The 15080-nt window shown below is 65.0% G+C and overlaps 4 protein-coding genes across 4 annotated transcripts; all 4 read right to left on the bottom strand.

Moving 5' to 3' along the window:
* Positions 1-412: 412 nt before the first annotated feature.
* EMIHUDRAFT_440560 (hypothetical protein) lies at positions 413-3172 on the bottom strand (the record flags this gene model as incomplete). Its single annotated transcript, XM_005788885.1, has 7 exons — positions 3158-3172; positions 2103-2203; positions 1674-1994; positions 1188-1595; positions 1053-1112; positions 668-928; positions 413-598 (listed from the first exon to the last, which is right to left on the bottom strand). Coding segments are annotated over exons 2-7 (1320 nt in total), but the record flags the coding sequence as incomplete, so codon positions are not given.
* A 2603-nt stretch (positions 3173-5775) lies between these two features.
* EMIHUDRAFT_313414 (hypothetical protein) lies at positions 5776-6315 on the bottom strand (the record flags this gene model as incomplete). The annotated part of the gene is made up of 1 exon (XM_005788884.1): positions 5776-6315. The coding sequence occupies one exon, from the start codon at positions 6313-6315 to the stop codon at positions 5776-5778; it is 540 nt and encodes a 179-aa protein (XP_005788941.1).
* A 1575-nt stretch (positions 6316-7890) lies between these two features.
* On the bottom strand, positions 7891-10517 carry EMIHUDRAFT_440557 (hypothetical protein). Its single transcript, XM_005788883.1, has 5 exons — positions 9894-10517; positions 9675-9821; positions 9349-9492; positions 8738-9271; positions 7891-8597 (listed from the first exon to the last, which is right to left on the bottom strand). Exons 1-5 carry the CDS (start codon positions 10497-10499, stop codon positions 7932-7934), a joined length of 2097 nt encoding a protein of 698 aa, XP_005788940.1. The 5' UTR covers positions 10500-10517; the 3' UTR covers positions 7891-7931.
* Positions 10518-11794: 1277 nt separating this feature from the next.
* Positions 11795-13281, bottom strand: EMIHUDRAFT_110170 (hypothetical protein; the record flags this gene model as incomplete). Its single annotated transcript, XM_005788882.1, has 6 exons — positions 11795-11962; positions 12137-12276; positions 12308-12415; positions 12651-12798; positions 12896-12969; positions 13011-13281. 6 exons carry the CDS (start codon positions 13279-13281, stop codon positions 11795-11797), a joined length of 909 nt encoding a protein of 302 aa, XP_005788939.1.
* Positions 13282-15080: the final 1799 nt, after the last annotated feature.

Genomic DNA, 15080 nt, shown 5'->3' with positions numbered 1-15080 from the left:
TCCCTGGTCGCACGGCCCTGCAGGTAGAGCCGGTGTGTCGGGGTTGAAAGGAGCAAACAGCGGCCCGCGCTTTGTCGCGAGCGTAGGTTTGAATTCAATCTCCGGCGTTGTCTTCGAGAAGTCGACGACCTGCGTACGTTAAGAAAACAATATGTGTGAGCCTATTTTGTCAACTATAGTCGGGCGCGCCGCAGACGGTGCAAACGCCGTTCCGCGCACTGTCGGGCTGGACTCGTCCTTTGGCGTGGTGTTGGAGAGGTTGAGAACCTGCGAGATACACGAGCGCACGTGACGGAGATTCAGGGCGTGCTGGGAGCCATTGCGCTCCAGTTTTATTGCTCACCGCGACGGAGAGTCAGGGCGTGCTGGGAGCTTGCGCTCCAGTTCTATTGCTCACCGGGATCGCGGCCGCGTCGGGCACAGACACCGCGTCGAGGAGCTCGGAGACGCCGGCAGAGCCGTAGGAAGACAGAGCAAAGGCCGAGCAGCCCAGACCGATCACCACGGAGAAGAAGACGCACAGCAGCTTGTTCGAGCAGAACTTGCCGAAGCGGAAGCCGGAGCGCGTTGAGGTCGGCTCGGTCTCCTCCACGGCGCCCTGTGAACAGTGCGGACGGGGGTAAATCACGAGCAGGGCGCGCTGAATGGGCAAGGCAGCAGTACGCGCCGAGGGCGTCGCCGACGACGGCGGGGCGTCGCCGACAGACGCCTTGCCGGAGCCGACGCCAGCGAGGTCTTCCTTGTCGACAGACGCCTTGCCGGAGCCGACGTCAGCGAGGTCTTCCTCGTCGAGGTCCGTTCCGAGCAGAGCCGCGAACCCGTTGGGGTCGACGCGGCCGATCGGGGTGGGGTTCTTGGAGCGGTCGATCAGGTTGGACTCGCCCTTGCGCTTGCGGAGCGGGGAGGGGATCTTCCACTCGTCGATGCCCTGCGCGCGCGTGACGTGCGGCAGACGAGAGGTCACAGGGTCAATGCAAATAAGCACACGCCTGTGGAGTCGCGTGTCCCCGCAATACCCGCGTGTGCACAGAAAGGTGCTGGGAGTTGCTCACCGCCGGGGCGGCCGTCTCCTCTGGAAACTCCTTGGTCAAGACGTTCCAGTCGGCGTCGCCCTACGCGTCGAACGCGCGGGATGGGGTCACAGAGTGGGTCGGCAGACGCCGGCGCGCAGAATGCCAGGCGCTCGCCGCCGGGGCGGGCTCCTCCTCCGGAAACTCCTTCATCGACGGCAGCGGCGCGCCGCCGGCCGCCGCCGGCTTGAGGGCCGTGGCGACCTTGGTGGCCGGCACCGGGTCGTTCTTGATGGCGCCGGTCTCGTCAACGGAGGCCTCAGCGCCAGACTCTGCCGCAGGGATGCCCTTCTTGAGGGCGCCCTCGACGGCGCCGGTGGGGGCCGTCGGTGGGCCGGTTGGGCGCGTAAACTTGGACCAGAAAACGGCGGGCGAGCTCGGCGCGTGGGCGGCGAACATGGCCCTGGCCTTGTCCGAGTCGACCGCGCCCGCGTCGGGCGCCTTTTCCGCGGCCGGGTCCTTCTCGAGGACGCCCTCCGGGCCAGACTTTGCCACGGAGATGTTGACGTTCTTGACGCCGCACGCCTGTGGGCGAGGGAGAGTACGCGCAGGCTCTCGGAGACGGGAGAGGGATGATCACGATCCTGGCGTGCGCACGCGCACCTTGGCTCCGAGGAGCGAAGGCGACACCGACGCGGAGATGACGAGCGTGATGCGGCCGTCGTCAGCCGGCACGATTCCGACCTTCGCGGAGGACGTCATCGGCGAAAGCTCGCCCTCGACGTTGCCGCCGCCCGCGTCAATGCCGTCCTTGAGCGGGCCGGGCTCGCCCTCGGGCGGGACGTTGCCGGTGCCGGTGCTGGCGGTGCCGGTGCCGCCGGTGCCGGTGTCGATGACATCCTTGAGCGAGACGGGCTCGGAGGGGATGCCGATGGCGTTGCCTTCGCCGGAGTCGATGACGGTCGTGTTGTCCGCCAGAGACGCCTGTCAGCCACAGAACGCGAGAGGCTAGTCTTGCAGGGAAGGCGAAGCGTGCGTTGCAGCGGTGCGCGTGCATACCCCCTCCCTGAGCCACTGCAAATTAACGCACACCTGCTTGTCAGCAAGCGGCGGCGGAGGAGAGAGCTTGAGCACGAGCTTGTCACCGGCGGCCGGCACGAGCTCGACTTTGAGCATGTTGATCGAATGAATTCCTGCAGAGAGTCAAGAAGCGGTTGAGGGTGGTGTCCCCGATGGGAGGTGCAGGCCAGCGCTCTCGAGTGGCCGTCGCGGCTACGGACACAGAGTGGCACTCTCTAGAGGCAGCAGAGATGCGAGCAGGGCGGGAACTTGACTCGGCAGGGTCAATCTCAGGTCAATCTCGGCTCGTAGCAGGAAAGGCAAGCGCCTACGGGATCGCGACCATGTGAAAGAGGGTAAAAAACTGGTATTAAGATGTCTGGGGGGTATATGGGGTAGATATGGGTATATGGGGGTATATGGGGGTATATGGGGGTATATGGCTATGATAAAATCTCAAATCTCCCCTCGAAACGATCGCGATCTCGAGCCCGCCCGCCACCCACCCACCCAGCCCCGCAGCCTCCCCCCCGCCTACCCGCCCCATGTCGAGCCTCGCCGACACGGATAAAAAGAAATCAAAGCCGCGGCTGCACAAACATGGTGTTCGTGCATGCTGAATGGGAAGAGAGAGCGGGCCGGAGAGAGGAGAGCCGCGCCTACGGGCATCACGTCGCGGCGTGAGCGTCGGGACGAGGCCGCCGGCACGCTCTCTCGCGTCCTCGGCGCTCGGACTGGAGCCGGGCGGCGATTGGCGAGCAAGCGAGAGCGGGTCGCTCTCTTGCCAGAAGAGAGGGAGGGCGGTCGCGCGAGACAAGGGTGGGGAATGGGCAGCAGCGGACGCGTCTCGCGGCTTCCTCGATGGCAGCGGCTGCACCTGCGAGCGGGAGTAGGCAGGCGGTGCGAGGCCGGGAGGGGGGTACAGCTGCGACGAGCGACGGCGCATCGCGTGGTGGGGGTGGTGAGGGGGCGGCGGGTTCCGTGAGTAATAGGCGTCGCGGGGGTCTAGACGTGCAGCTCGCGGCGGCATAGTTGGGCGCAATGCGGCGCGGCGAGCGTGAGCGGACGAGGAAAGTGCCATGGCTTGCCTGGTGTGATGTCAGTCAGGCAACGCCGTCGGGGGTACAGGTTCTCTGGTTCTCTGGAAATCCCGGATTTTTCCCGAAATCCTGGATTTTTTCTTCTTTTCTACCTACCTCGTTTTAATAGGAAAAGAGCACACCTTGACTCAGGATGTGTGCGGAATTTAATTAAGGTTCCTCATGCCAGTTTCGGGGGGCAGGCAGCTCTAAGGTAAGGTAAGGTAAGGTAAACTTCTCCACACACACGAGGTGGTGGGGCAAGGGGGGGCAACCCTCGCGTCTCCACGTCTGACGACAGGAGCCCCACGGCATTCAAAGTGCAAGGCCCAGTGCGCGTGGGTGAGCGGGGTGTGTGTGTGTGTGTGTGTGTGTGTGTGTGTGTGTGTGTGTGTGTGTGTGTGTGTGTGTGATGTGTGTGTGTGTGTGTGTGTGTGTGTGTGTGTGTGTGTGTGTGTGTGTGTGTGTCACGTCACTGCATCCTCCGCCGGTTCCTCCCGTCGCCTCTTCTTTGTTCGAATGTTTTTCAATCCATCCTTCACGAAGCCCTCCCATGTAGCTAGCGTTCTTGGCGAATGTCTCGAAATGGCCAGCAGGCGCTGTCTGCTCGCGGTCTGTGCGGGCCGCTCGTCCTCCTCGCCCTTCTTTCGTCCTCCCGTCCCTCCCCTCCACCATGGCCTTCTCGGCACTCCTTTCTCCATCCGCCTCGCCCTGCCTTTTCGCATCGTGCCGTTCGGGGACCTCTAGTACGGTCTAGTAATGAAGTGATGCACTTGATGCAAGGGTGCCATTGTGCTCTACTACAAAAGTTGTGTAAGATGCCCAAGTCTCAGACGCTGGATCCTTAGCGGAGCTGAGTTCTGACGGTGTGAACACGAGCAACCGGAGTGACGACCGGGACCGGGCCGTACGCCGGGAGTGCCCCGACTAGCAGTGACGGGCGCGGACGAGCGAATGAGAGGTCGCTATCTGTGGAAGATGTGTTGTTAGGGACTAGGACTGCCTATCTCTCACTGAAAGGGACCTCTCATTCGCTCGTCCGCACCCGTCACCGCTCACGGAGTGCTCCGAGTGCCGCACCGGCCGCCGCCGGCCGCCGGCCGCTCACGGCAACGGAACAGTCTTACTACTCCGCAACGTTGAGCTGGATCAAACTGAATAGTGCTCCTGAAAGCCCTCTCTCTGGGCTCTGCCACACAGTAGCAGCTCATGACGAGCAGCTGCTGTGACTGTATTTGTAGCCATTTTTAGGCTTCAACTGGTCCCAAAATAGTAGCAACGCCTCATGAAAATCAGTCAAAAAAGCTCCCAAAAATCGGCGCCTGCGGCGGGCTACCTGGGGCTGCGCCCCAGACCCCCTTGACTGGGGGGACCCCCCCCAAGAGCACCCCCGTCGCCCCCGGGGGCCCGTCGACACCCCAGGGTCGAGTCGTCTCCGGCGCGCGACAAAGGTACATACCCAGGACGCGCAGAGGCAGCTGCGACCCAGCCGAGTGGACGGCGGCACACCGCGCCACCTGCTGTGAGCCGCCGTCTACTCCGCGGGGTCGCAGCTGCCTCTGGAAGGCACCGAGATGTACCTTTTTGCGCAAATGGTCAAAATCAAGGTTTTGTAACGCGAGCTGTGCCACAGTGAAATGGAACTAGCCAAAGGTGGGAAGACGGGCGGGCTGCGGCCCGGGGGCTTAGCGGGCGACGAGAGCAGCATGGCCGCGAGCATGATGTCTATCGAGTAGCCGACCAGCCTGGTCGTGTGCGACTTTCTTTATTTTAAATTTCAACTGAACAGCAACGGACCATCGGGGGGCCCGCTGGCGCTGCACGGAGCGACTGAGACTGTACGGCCCTGTACGTTACAGCTTTACACCTGAGACCTGAGCTACACGCCAGTGTCGCTAGCGCTAGCGGTCTTCTGCAGTCCCATGAGGTGGGGCAGCATGTGGCGGTGGAAGTATGCTCCCGCCAGCGCGTGGTCGAATGCATGTCGTCCATCCGGGCGCGTCGAGGCGGCGACGTGCGCGCGGAAGCGGTCGTGCAGCGCCGCCTCGCTAAACTGTTCGCCGAGCCGGCCGCGCCACGCCACGTCCCACCAGAGCTGCAGGCTGGGCAGCACGTACTTGCTCGAGCCCGGCGCGTGGACGATGCACGGCGCCTCTCCCGTCGGCTCCCACACCGGCCGTGGGGCGCGCAGCAGCAGCCGGTCGGACACCTTTTGCAGGTGCACCACGACCGACCCGTTGTAGTCCATGCGCAGGCGCGGGCAGCCGTCGGCCAGCCGTCCGAGCGAGCCGTCGATAAAGTACATGTGGTAGCAGGACTGCTCGTTGACCAGCGAGGAGTCCGCCGCCACCAGCCGCGTCGCGTTGCGCTCGTGCACGTCCGGGACGCGCACCTGCCGGAATGGAAGGTCGGGTGCGCGCTCCTGCGCGCGCGCGGCAGCCGCGGCGGCACGGGGCGCGCGCGGGCAAGTCGCCACACTAGATGGCGCGCCGGGGGGCGAAACTGGCGCGGCGAGAGGTACTCTCCGTCAGCCCGCCGGTCTGCGGGGCAGGCGGCGCCGTTGTCCGGGTATCCGCCGTACGCCTGTCCGGACGTGCCGACGCGGTGTGCAGCATGGCCGCGCGGAATCAGGCGCGCAGCGCGCGCGCCTCGTGCATGCACTCGAGCATCTTGGCGTAGCTTCTCGCCGGCCCGAGGATCGTCCCGATGTTGACGTAGCGCGGCAGGACGCCGTTCATGCCGTCGGGCCGAGCGGGGTAGGCGGTCGCGTTGGCCGACCGCATGTTGCGGTATATGCTGACACCCTCGTACCTGAAGTAGCGCGGCCACGCGCGCACCTCGCCGCCGACCACCAGGTCGGACGAAGAGCCGGCGAGCGCGTCGTACTTCCTGCTCAGCTCTTCGGCGGTGCACAGCAGCAGCGCGTCGGTCGCGTCAACGTTGAGGACCAGCCGCTCGCGCACGGTCGGGAGCACGCCGCGCAGCCAGCGCTCCCTGTCGCCGGACATGAGGTTGCGTCGCGAGGCGGGCGCGATCGCGCCGATCGTGACGGGCAGGCCGGTGGCCGCGGCCGTCTCGCTCACCATGCGGTGGAAGCTGGCGTTCTCGCGGTTCTCGTAGGCGAGGACTCTGAGCCCGCCGACGCGCTGGGTCGGTCTCGGCACCATTTCCCGCGTCGGCGACGCACGTCCTCGAGATGCTAGTGTTGCTAGTAAATAAATAAATAAAACGGACACCTCTACTAGGAGATGGGTAAAAAGGAACAGGTCCCCGCCCTGCGGTCTTTGTGCAGGGTTCTTTGTGGGTGTGGTCGGCGGCTAGCCGGGGTCGTCCTCCCGATGGGGGACTAGCACTAGCCGTCTTCCACATGGTCCCTCGGGTCCCTGCTGCTCCTAATCTCTTCGTACATCCTCCTGCTGATCTCCGCAACGTCCTGCTCCCTCCCTCGTCTCGCCCTGCGCGACTGCTCCGCCTCACCGGGAAGCCGCTTTGTCGGTATCTGGCCCAGGCCCATCAGCAGCAAGTCTGAGCCGTCCCAAACCGCACTTATCTTGGGTGATGAAGCTCACTCTGGCTCATACCACGGCTCTGCAGCCTCACACACGCCCGTTTCAGCCACAGACACCGCCGGCACGCACTCCCACTTCACACACGCTCAAGCACAACCCCATCAAAGCACATCCCTGCTCAGAATGGGCAAGGGCTACCACCTGGTGACCCTGGTAGCCTCTGGCTCGCCACTGCACTCGGCTCCTCTGCAGCGGTCTCGGCTCTCGCCACGACAGCACGCCGACGGCAAGCTTTGACGCCCGTCTGGTGGACCTGCTGTCGCCACGGCCGCCCCTGACATGCATCTCGCACCATGACTCGACACCGGGCCCGCTCATCTTGGTCGTGGCGGCGTGTGTGAAGGATGCGCGGCCGAGCCGCTGGCTGGCGCCGCTTGAGCGTCCGAGATGGCCGCAGCAGAGGCCACGCGTCGCGCCGCCGGCCAATCCCAGCCTCTCGGCGGTCGAGTTGGTCGAGCTGGCGGGCGGAGAGCCGCCAAGAGGGCAGCAGCGGAGCGTGAGAGGCCGTGCGAGCTTGCGCGAAGAGAGCGCTAGCGCTCTGTTCGATTTCAATAGGCGGCCTACCTTGGCCTTTAACAGTAACAACAGAACAACAGTGGGGCTCCCCAACAACAGTAGCTAACGTTAGGCCGGCTGAACAACAATAAGGAAGGCCTGGCAGTGACCCACGACGATCTCCATCCAGCGTCCAGTGCGGGTAATACCCGAAAATACCCGGGAAAAGCCAGGTATTTTCGGGTTTTACCCGGGTTTTTTGGCATTTTCTGCTTGCTGACCGCTGAACAACAGTAACAACAGTAACAACAGTAACAAACAGTAACAGCATGGGCTGGGGTGAACACTTGAACAACGTTAAGGATTTTTCAGCCAACACTAGCGCAACTGTTAGGCCCAAAGTTAATGTTAAACAGCTCTAGTAGAGGGGGCGTTCCGCTGCTAGGGGAAACCCGGAGCGCAGAGCTAACCCTCGGGGACCCGTGTTTACTTTACGGCCCTTTCCCTGCGAACGCGCACCCCCAGGGCTAGGGCTCTCTTGCCCGCAACACCCGATCCCGATCATCCGGCCCGCTGGGTGCGCTTCCGCTTAGCACCTTAGCTCCCTGGCCCTGTTGGATGTGTGAGGCTACCAACTGCACTCCAAGTGCTCCAAGTGCTCGCTTAGGCCCCGCTTTTCTTTCTTTCTTTCTTTAAACACACTGACAGACGATTGTGCCTCACGTGGGCAGAAAGGTACCGCTCTCGCTAGCGCTGCGCAACCCCCTCGCCATCGCGCGCACGAACGCCGCCGACCCAAGCAGCCAAGTGTGCTGCGTCCCTGCAAGCAAGTGGTCAAACGCCGGCCCGTGCTGGGCCTCGAGCGCCCCAAGGAGCGCCGACCGGCCGGCGAGTCCGATCCTGTTCCAGTAGCAAAAGACGCGACAGCGGCTTCCCGGGCCTGCGCGGCGCAGCGCAGCGGCGATCGCCTTCGCACCCGTATCGCCGACATCGCAAAGGGAGACGGAGAGCGCGAGCTTCGGAGGCAGCATCCGTGTCTCCAGCGCCGAGGCCAGCGCCGCCGCCCCTTCGTCGCCGATGGGCGTGCCCATCAGCGTGAGGAGCGTCAGCCTCCGCGCCACGCCCCGCTCGAAGACACTGCAGACGGCCGCGACGCCCCTTGCGCCAAAGCGGCTGCCGTTGAGCGACAGTATGTCTAACTCAGGCAGCGCGCCATGGTCGATCCCGGCCGCGAGTTCTCTCGCTCCCTCGTCGTCCAGACGAGCGCCGCAGACTGCCAGCTCCTGCAGTCGCTCGCAATAGTTGAGGGCCTCTGCGAGGCGCGTCGGCGAGGTCCACTCGTCGCCGCGCACGAGCGGCAGCCCTACGTAGCTGAGTTCTCTCACCTAGGAGGGAGAGTGTGAAGAGTGAGTTATGTGGACAGGGAAAGTGAGTGCGCTATGAACGTGTGAGTGTGACGAGCTTGAGGGAAAGTGAGTGCACTATGAACGTGTGAGAGGACGGGAGAGTGCCCGAGGACACTCACCGTCCCCAGCACCGCGGCCGCCGTCTTCGCGTACAGCTGCAGCACAAGGGAGGAGTCTGCTCCGTTGGTGAAGCGGCAGCCGGCGAGCAGCTTCGCCATGCGCTGCGGCGTCGTCGGAAGGCGCCGCTCCGCGCCGCCGCCCTCGTCAGAGACGTCGATGACAAGGCTCCACCGAGCCGACTGCAAAGAGCTGATCTTTGCTAACTCGGCGGAGCACCGTTCGAAGGTCGTCCATCCGCGGCTGTCGTAGGTCCGGCTCGGGTCGAAGCCGGCGGGAAGCTCGTCGGGCAGCTGCGTGAGCAGCACCACGGTGATGGCGGAGTGCGCGTACCACAGATCCATCGTGTTGCTCAGCATGCGATCAAAGGCGGCCTTCTGCTCCGCGGTTCGGCTCGCCTCGTACGCGCGCCGGTCGGCGGCTTGCTGCTCACTGAGCGCGCCGTCGCTCTTGGCGTACAGCGCCTGGTCCGCCATCCACCCTCTCCACAGCGCCGGGTCCTTCTGGTAGCCCGAGGACCAGTCGAGGAAGACGCCCTCCGCGAGCCAGGAAGGGGCTGGCGGTGAGGAAGGGAGTGGGAGTGGCGGTGGGCAAGGCGCGGGAGGCAGCTCACCATGTCGGAGAAGCCGTATTCGCGGCACGCGCCGAGCAGGCCGCGCCCGCCGTACAGACTCCGCAGCTTGCGGCAGAGCAGCTGCAGCTGGCGGCCCTCCCGATCCGGATGCGCGGCCTCGAGCCAGCAGTAGGAGATGGAGACCTGCCCGGTGAATGCACCAGCCTCAGGGCGGGAAGGCGGTACTGTGCAGAGTCTTCAGAGCACCGTGTGACGACGAGGGGTGCTACAGTGAGTACTCACGGCCCAATACAGCGGAGTACGCGTCCTCTCGAGCCCTAGTTGGACTACCCATGGACACGTGTTCCGCTTCTAGAGACGGAGACGATCGGAAGGAGCCCGTCGGCGTTGCGCCTGCTGTGCAGCGGGGTCGCCATGAAGCCGAGGAAGGGGGAGAGGCCGCCGCCGCCCTTGCTCCAGGCGGCGAAGACGCGCTCGAACCGGCGCACATCGAGGCTGCGCCTCGCGCCCGCCTAGAGGCAGGTTCACAGGAGGTTCCGGACACTCGCCCCACAAACAGGGGAGGGCTGGGCTGCATCGCCGGCCTCTATCCGCTTCAGCCGCGCCGCGTCCAGAAACGCCTCCTCGGGCAGCTCCTGCCGGCGCGGCAGCACCCCATTCTGGTCGGCCAGCCCCATCAGCCACGAGAGGCTAAGCAACCGCACATCGCCGCGTATGACTTTGTCCCCGTCGCCCTCGAGCGCCGCCCAAACTGAGTCGTGCTCCCGATAGCGTCCTCCGTCCTCGCTGGCCGGCGCCGGACGCCGAGAGCTGGGTTCGTTGGACTCGACATCCGACTCGCAGGGCTCTGTGGACCGAGGAGGGCCGCGGGCTAAGAGCTCGTAGGCGAGGAGAGCTGCCGGCTTCAGAAGGAAGCCCTCGACAATAAACCCGAGGAGCCAGTACATGCCGATCGGGAGGTGCACGAAAAGGACGAACGGTAGCCGGACGAGCAGAGGCAGCCGGCGCCAGCGATGCCAGGCAGGTGGCAGGCCGATATCGTCGCCGGAGACAAGCGAGCCGGCGATGGCTAGTGGCGGAAAGATAATGGCGAAGAATAGCAGGAGCAACGGCAGCAGCGGCAGGAAGCAGAAGAGCACCACGGCAACGCTCTGCAGCAGGTGCCTAGCCGCACTCACGGCGCGGCGCATGCGAGGGCAAGGACTCCAAAAGCGGCGCGCCAAAAAGCAAAAGAAAAAATCACGCGGACTTGGGAGCCGGACCACCCCCTCTTGTTATCTGCGTTGTTGAGCCAGGACTCAACATACTCGGGCTTTCATCCCAAACTGTCACTCCCCTTTCTCCCGGCCGAGGTGGGGCGCGCGCGGGGGCGCGGGTGTGCGGCGGGTGTGAGGGATGTCTGTGAGCCCGAGAGCGATATGCCATGTCCGCCTTGCGTTGTTTCATAACATCGAAGGCTAAGCTCAAAAAAAAAAATAACGCCGGCTCACAGCACACAAAAAGATTTTACAACCAAACTCCCTCGCACCACACTGTGTGTGTGTGTGTGTGTGTGTGGGAGGTTATTAGTCCCGCTATGGATATGTAAGAGCCACTAATGCAATTGTCGGCCACCTTATGCACATCCATGCCCACGGTTCGTAGGACGTCGCTGAGACGTCGTGTATTTTGGTGCCGTGTCAAGCCGGGTGGAGGCTCAGTGATGCGTCACGCATACGCCTCGCTTTACGCGTGCAAGCGGCGGCGCGGCGCGGCGGCGGGCGGCGCGAGGCGGCGGTGCGGCGAGGCAGCGGGCGATGCAGGGCGGGGCGGCGCGGCTGCTGGTGGTATAATTACTTATTTGGTAATTAATTATTACTTAATAATCATCGGGCGGCGGCGCGGCGCGGCGGCGGGCGGCGCGGAGCGGGGCGGCGAGACCATCAGCAGACGCCCGGGCCTTTGGTCGCTGGAGCTCGGCAATGGTCGCGCCGCCCTCGACTCAAGGGGCTGCCGTCCATCCGCCGCTGCTCAGGCCGGGTGAGGGGGGGAGACCTCCTGTTCCTCGCGGGACGGGAGCAGGCCCCTCCTCGCCCGGTCTGCGAAGCAGGGCGGTGGTCGTGCCATCTTCGCTTCAAAACGACCACGCCGCAATCGTCGCCGGCGCGCGACACGATCTCGGCGGCCGGACTGTCCTCGTCGAGTGTGTGCCGCCGAGGCGGGACGATATGCTGGGGGGCTGCCCCCCAGTCGATTGCCGCATAGTTCGTCGTAGTAGCCCTATCATAAACCTCTTACTCACACCTTGCAATTTTAAAAAAGAAATATCCAACTTTTGTCGAAGATCCGGAGGGTTTATCGGAGCATCACCCCGGGGGGCCCGCGGCGGGCGCGGGGCGCCCCGGGGGCGGGCCCAAAGACACAAGAGAAAAATGTGTCATAGCCAACTCTCCACGTGGCCGCGTGTGCGAGTCATAGCCGCTTCACCTCGAGGCTTCTACGGGAATTACGGGGCGACCGTCATCTCGAGGCTGCCTAGCCGTCCAAAGTCCGCCCTCAGACGGTCGCCCGCGCGCACGGCCTTGGTGCTGCACGTCTGACCCGTGGCGACCAGCTGGCCCGCGCGCAGCTCCAGCCCGCGTCCGTTGAGGTGGTTGGCGAGCCACGCGAGCGCCTAGCTCTCGTCGGGGCAATTTGTGATCTTCTCCCGTGCGCCACGGCGCAGCATGCTCTTGGGGCTCAGTCGCTTGCGAGCTCCACCTCAGTACGGCCCCTAGTACGGCCCCTCTCGAGAGCCTTCTCGCCCCTAATGCTACACGTCGCTGCTCCGAACGCTCTACCGACGCACCTCTACAGGCCCTCCCTCTGGAGCTGCCGCCCCCGATCCCTGCGCAGCGGGGGCGCCGTTGACCGAGAGGGTCGCCGCCCCGCGCAAATCGTCTATCCTCAGCGCAGACGCGTCTAGCCGCGGGCCGAGGACGACGCCGCCTGTTCGCACACGCATGCATTGGCGCCTCACCTCGGTTCGCGCAAAGCGCGCGGGGCAAGTTGTCGCCGGAACTGAGCGTGTCCGAGTATGACCCGAGCTTGGTCGACGCCTCGTACGCCTCCGGCCTGCCGCGCTTGCCTGGTCACAGACAAGGGCGTGACGAGCGGGCGCTCTCTCTCACGCGCTGGGCTCGCCGTGTCTCGCGCCGCAGCACTCGATACACAGCACCACCTGCAAGGGGAGCGCCAGCGTCAACCCCTCGACCCTGGGGACGGGATACGCGCACGCCGCCACGCCATCCCATGCGAGAGGAGTGGCGTGGAGCGAGATGCGCGAGGCTGCAAGACTACCCTCCGAGTGGGGATGCGGACACACGCCTGGTGCACCGCAGCCCAAGCGTCGCTGACGCTGTGTGGCCGGCCGTCAGGCTGCGTGGGGAGGTCTCGCCCAAGTACTATAGCGAACTCGGGCTCCACTTGCCAGAGTCGGATCGCGGCGGCCGACAACGCGGCGCCAGGCGCCTAAGCAGCGGGGACGACGCAGGCGGCGGCAGGGTGCTTAGTGGCGCCTAAGCGACGGGAGGATTCTTGTGCCATGGAGGCGTCTCGGTGCCTCCACCAGGTAGTTTCTGAAGAGCGGCGCGTAGATGCAGGGCTGCCCAGCGCCGCCAATGGCGCCCAGCTTGTACCCGCCTGGAGAAGGAGCGGAATGAATGTCATCGGCAAAGGTTGACAGAGTTGCCTGCTCGGCGCCCGGCGTGTGTCGCCGAGGCCTCCCAGCTTTGTCGAGACGAGAGGATGCTGCTGGATGGCGAGGTGCGTCTGGTACATTTCGTCCACCGACGCGGGCGCTGCAGGAAAGCGCTCCGAAGAGAGCGGCTCGCCGGAGACCCAGGCGTGCACAAACGCGTCGGCAGCATCCTGAGCTCGCTGCGAGGTTGGCAGGAGTGTGGAGAGCGAGCGCGATCCGAGCGATCCGAGTCGATGGCGGAGCAGGCTGGGCATGTGTGTAAGTTGCCGCGAAGAGGGGGCTCACACTGCCATGCAATCGCGATCGAGGAGACGAGGGGACGTGCGTAAGTCCGCCCTAAGTGAGCGGGCCCGCAACTTGATGGAAATAACCTTATGTTTCGCGCCCACTCCCGCTGCGGCAACCCCCGGCAAGAAGCGCGCCCCTGAAGCCCGCCCGACCTCAGTCGGACGGAGCACGGAGAAGCAATCATCAAGGTCTCACACGACGCTCACCCAGACCTCGCTCGGTGCCCACTGTCTCCGCTCCCTCCCGCTTGAGCCGCGATTCCCTGAGGATGGCACGGCAAGAGGGCAGGACCGAGACCCTCGCAGCACACACCGCACCACAGTCTCTCATCAAACCGTCTCTCGCATGCACGGCCAGCCTCCCCGCCGACCCTGGGTGCTGGGGAGCAGTGGTGCGGGCAAAGGGTCCGCAAAAGCCAAGACGACACTGCGACCATGGTCCATGCCCTGCCAGATCACTCCTCGCCCTGCTCGCCCTCGCTCCCGCTCTCCTCCTGTCCCTCCCCGCCCTCGCTCCCGCTCCCCTCCCCGCCCTCGCTCTCGCTCCCGCTGGCGCCCGCCTGCGCGACGTGCGCGCTGCCCCCGAGGTGCTGCATCAGCGCCAGCAGAGGCACCACTTGCCCGTGGTAGTCGACGAGCGGGCCGAGGACGGGGTGGTGGCCTACGCGCTGAATACGCCAACCTCAGGGCGGGACGACGGTGTTGTGTCAAGTTTTCAGAGCACCGCGTGAATTCGGGGGAAGCATGAATACGGTCGAATACTGGTCGAATACAGGGGAACACACTCGAGCCCTAGTCGAGCCCTAGTCGGAAGGCAAGAACGCGTCTTCTTCTAGGCCTAGTGGCCGATCGCCGTCCATGGGTTCGGGTACCGTGGGGTAGGGGAGGGTGGGTTCGGGTACGGTGGGGTAGGGGGCGGTGGTTTCTAGGCGTGGTGCCGACCGCCGTCCACCCGCCCGTCGGCTCAGAGGGCGGCCCGTCGCTTCCGCTCCCGTCGCTTCCGCTCCCGTCGCTTCCGCTCGCGCCGCCCCCCTCCTCTCCGCCCGCCGCCCCGCCGGGATCCTGCGCCGCGCCGGCACGCTACCAGAGGCAGCGGAGGCCAGAGTGAGCCACGCGGGCGAGGAGAGGCAGCGCCGCCGCACACCCCGCGGCGATCCACGCCCATCGGCCACGCTGCGGCGCGGCGGCCGCCGCGACCCTCGCGCGCCACCGCGTGCGTGCGCCCACGTGTCCTGGAGACCGCGCACCACGGGCGGCCCACGCGCGGCTGGCCCGCTCGCGAGCGCTGCTGGGCGAGGGCGGGTGCACCTGCGGCGCGTCGAGGTCGAGCACGTACCTGCGTGGGAAGGGTCCCGGAAGGGTCCCGGAAGGGTCCCGGAAGGGTCCCGGAAGGGTCCCGGAAGGCTCACGAGGCACGCTCGGGGCTGGCAGGCTTGAGGCAGGTTCGGAGACGCCTCTCGGAAGTGTCTCGGAGGCAGTTCGTGTAAGGTTCGTCGAAGTGTCGCGGGTCGAGCTCTCTCGGAAGTGTCTCTCGGAAGTGTCTCTCGGAAGTGTCTCTCAGCGTCGGCGGGTCGCATCTAGCAGGAGCGACGTATCGGAAGTGTCGCGGAAGTGTCTCTCGGAAGTGTCGGCGGGTCGCATCTAGCAGGAGCGACGTATCGCCGAGGAGCACGTCTTGCCCCATCGCGCCCATCCTCCACCCTCCAAAGACGACGACGGCGCCTAGAGGGCTCGCGGAAGGTTCGTGGAAGGTAAGTCAGGGGATA

Source organism: Emiliania huxleyi, assembly GCF_000372725.1.
Source record: "Emiliania huxleyi CCMP1516 chromosome Unknown EMIHUscaffold_131, whole genome shotgun sequence".
Lineage (NCBI taxonomy): Eukaryota > Haptophyta > Isochrysidales > Noelaerhabdaceae > Emiliania > Emiliania huxleyi.
This window is presented reverse-complemented; position numbering and strand designations above follow the sequence as displayed.

Excerpts from the sequence above, each read along its gene's own strand:
- EMIHUDRAFT_440557 (XM_005788883.1), bottom strand. The coding sequence starts at position 10,499 with ATGCGCCGCGCCGTGAGTGCGGCTAGGCACCTGCTGCAGAGCGTTGCC. Across the intron at positions 9,493-9,674 it reads CCGACGGGCTCCTTCCGATC|GTCTCCATCTCCTACTGCTG; the intron begins GTCTCCGTCTCT and ends TTCACCGGGCAG. Across the intron at positions 9,272-9,348 it reads AATACGGCTTCTCCGACATG|GGCGTCTTCCTCGACTGGTC; the intron begins GTGAGCTGCCTC and ends TGGCTCGCGGAG.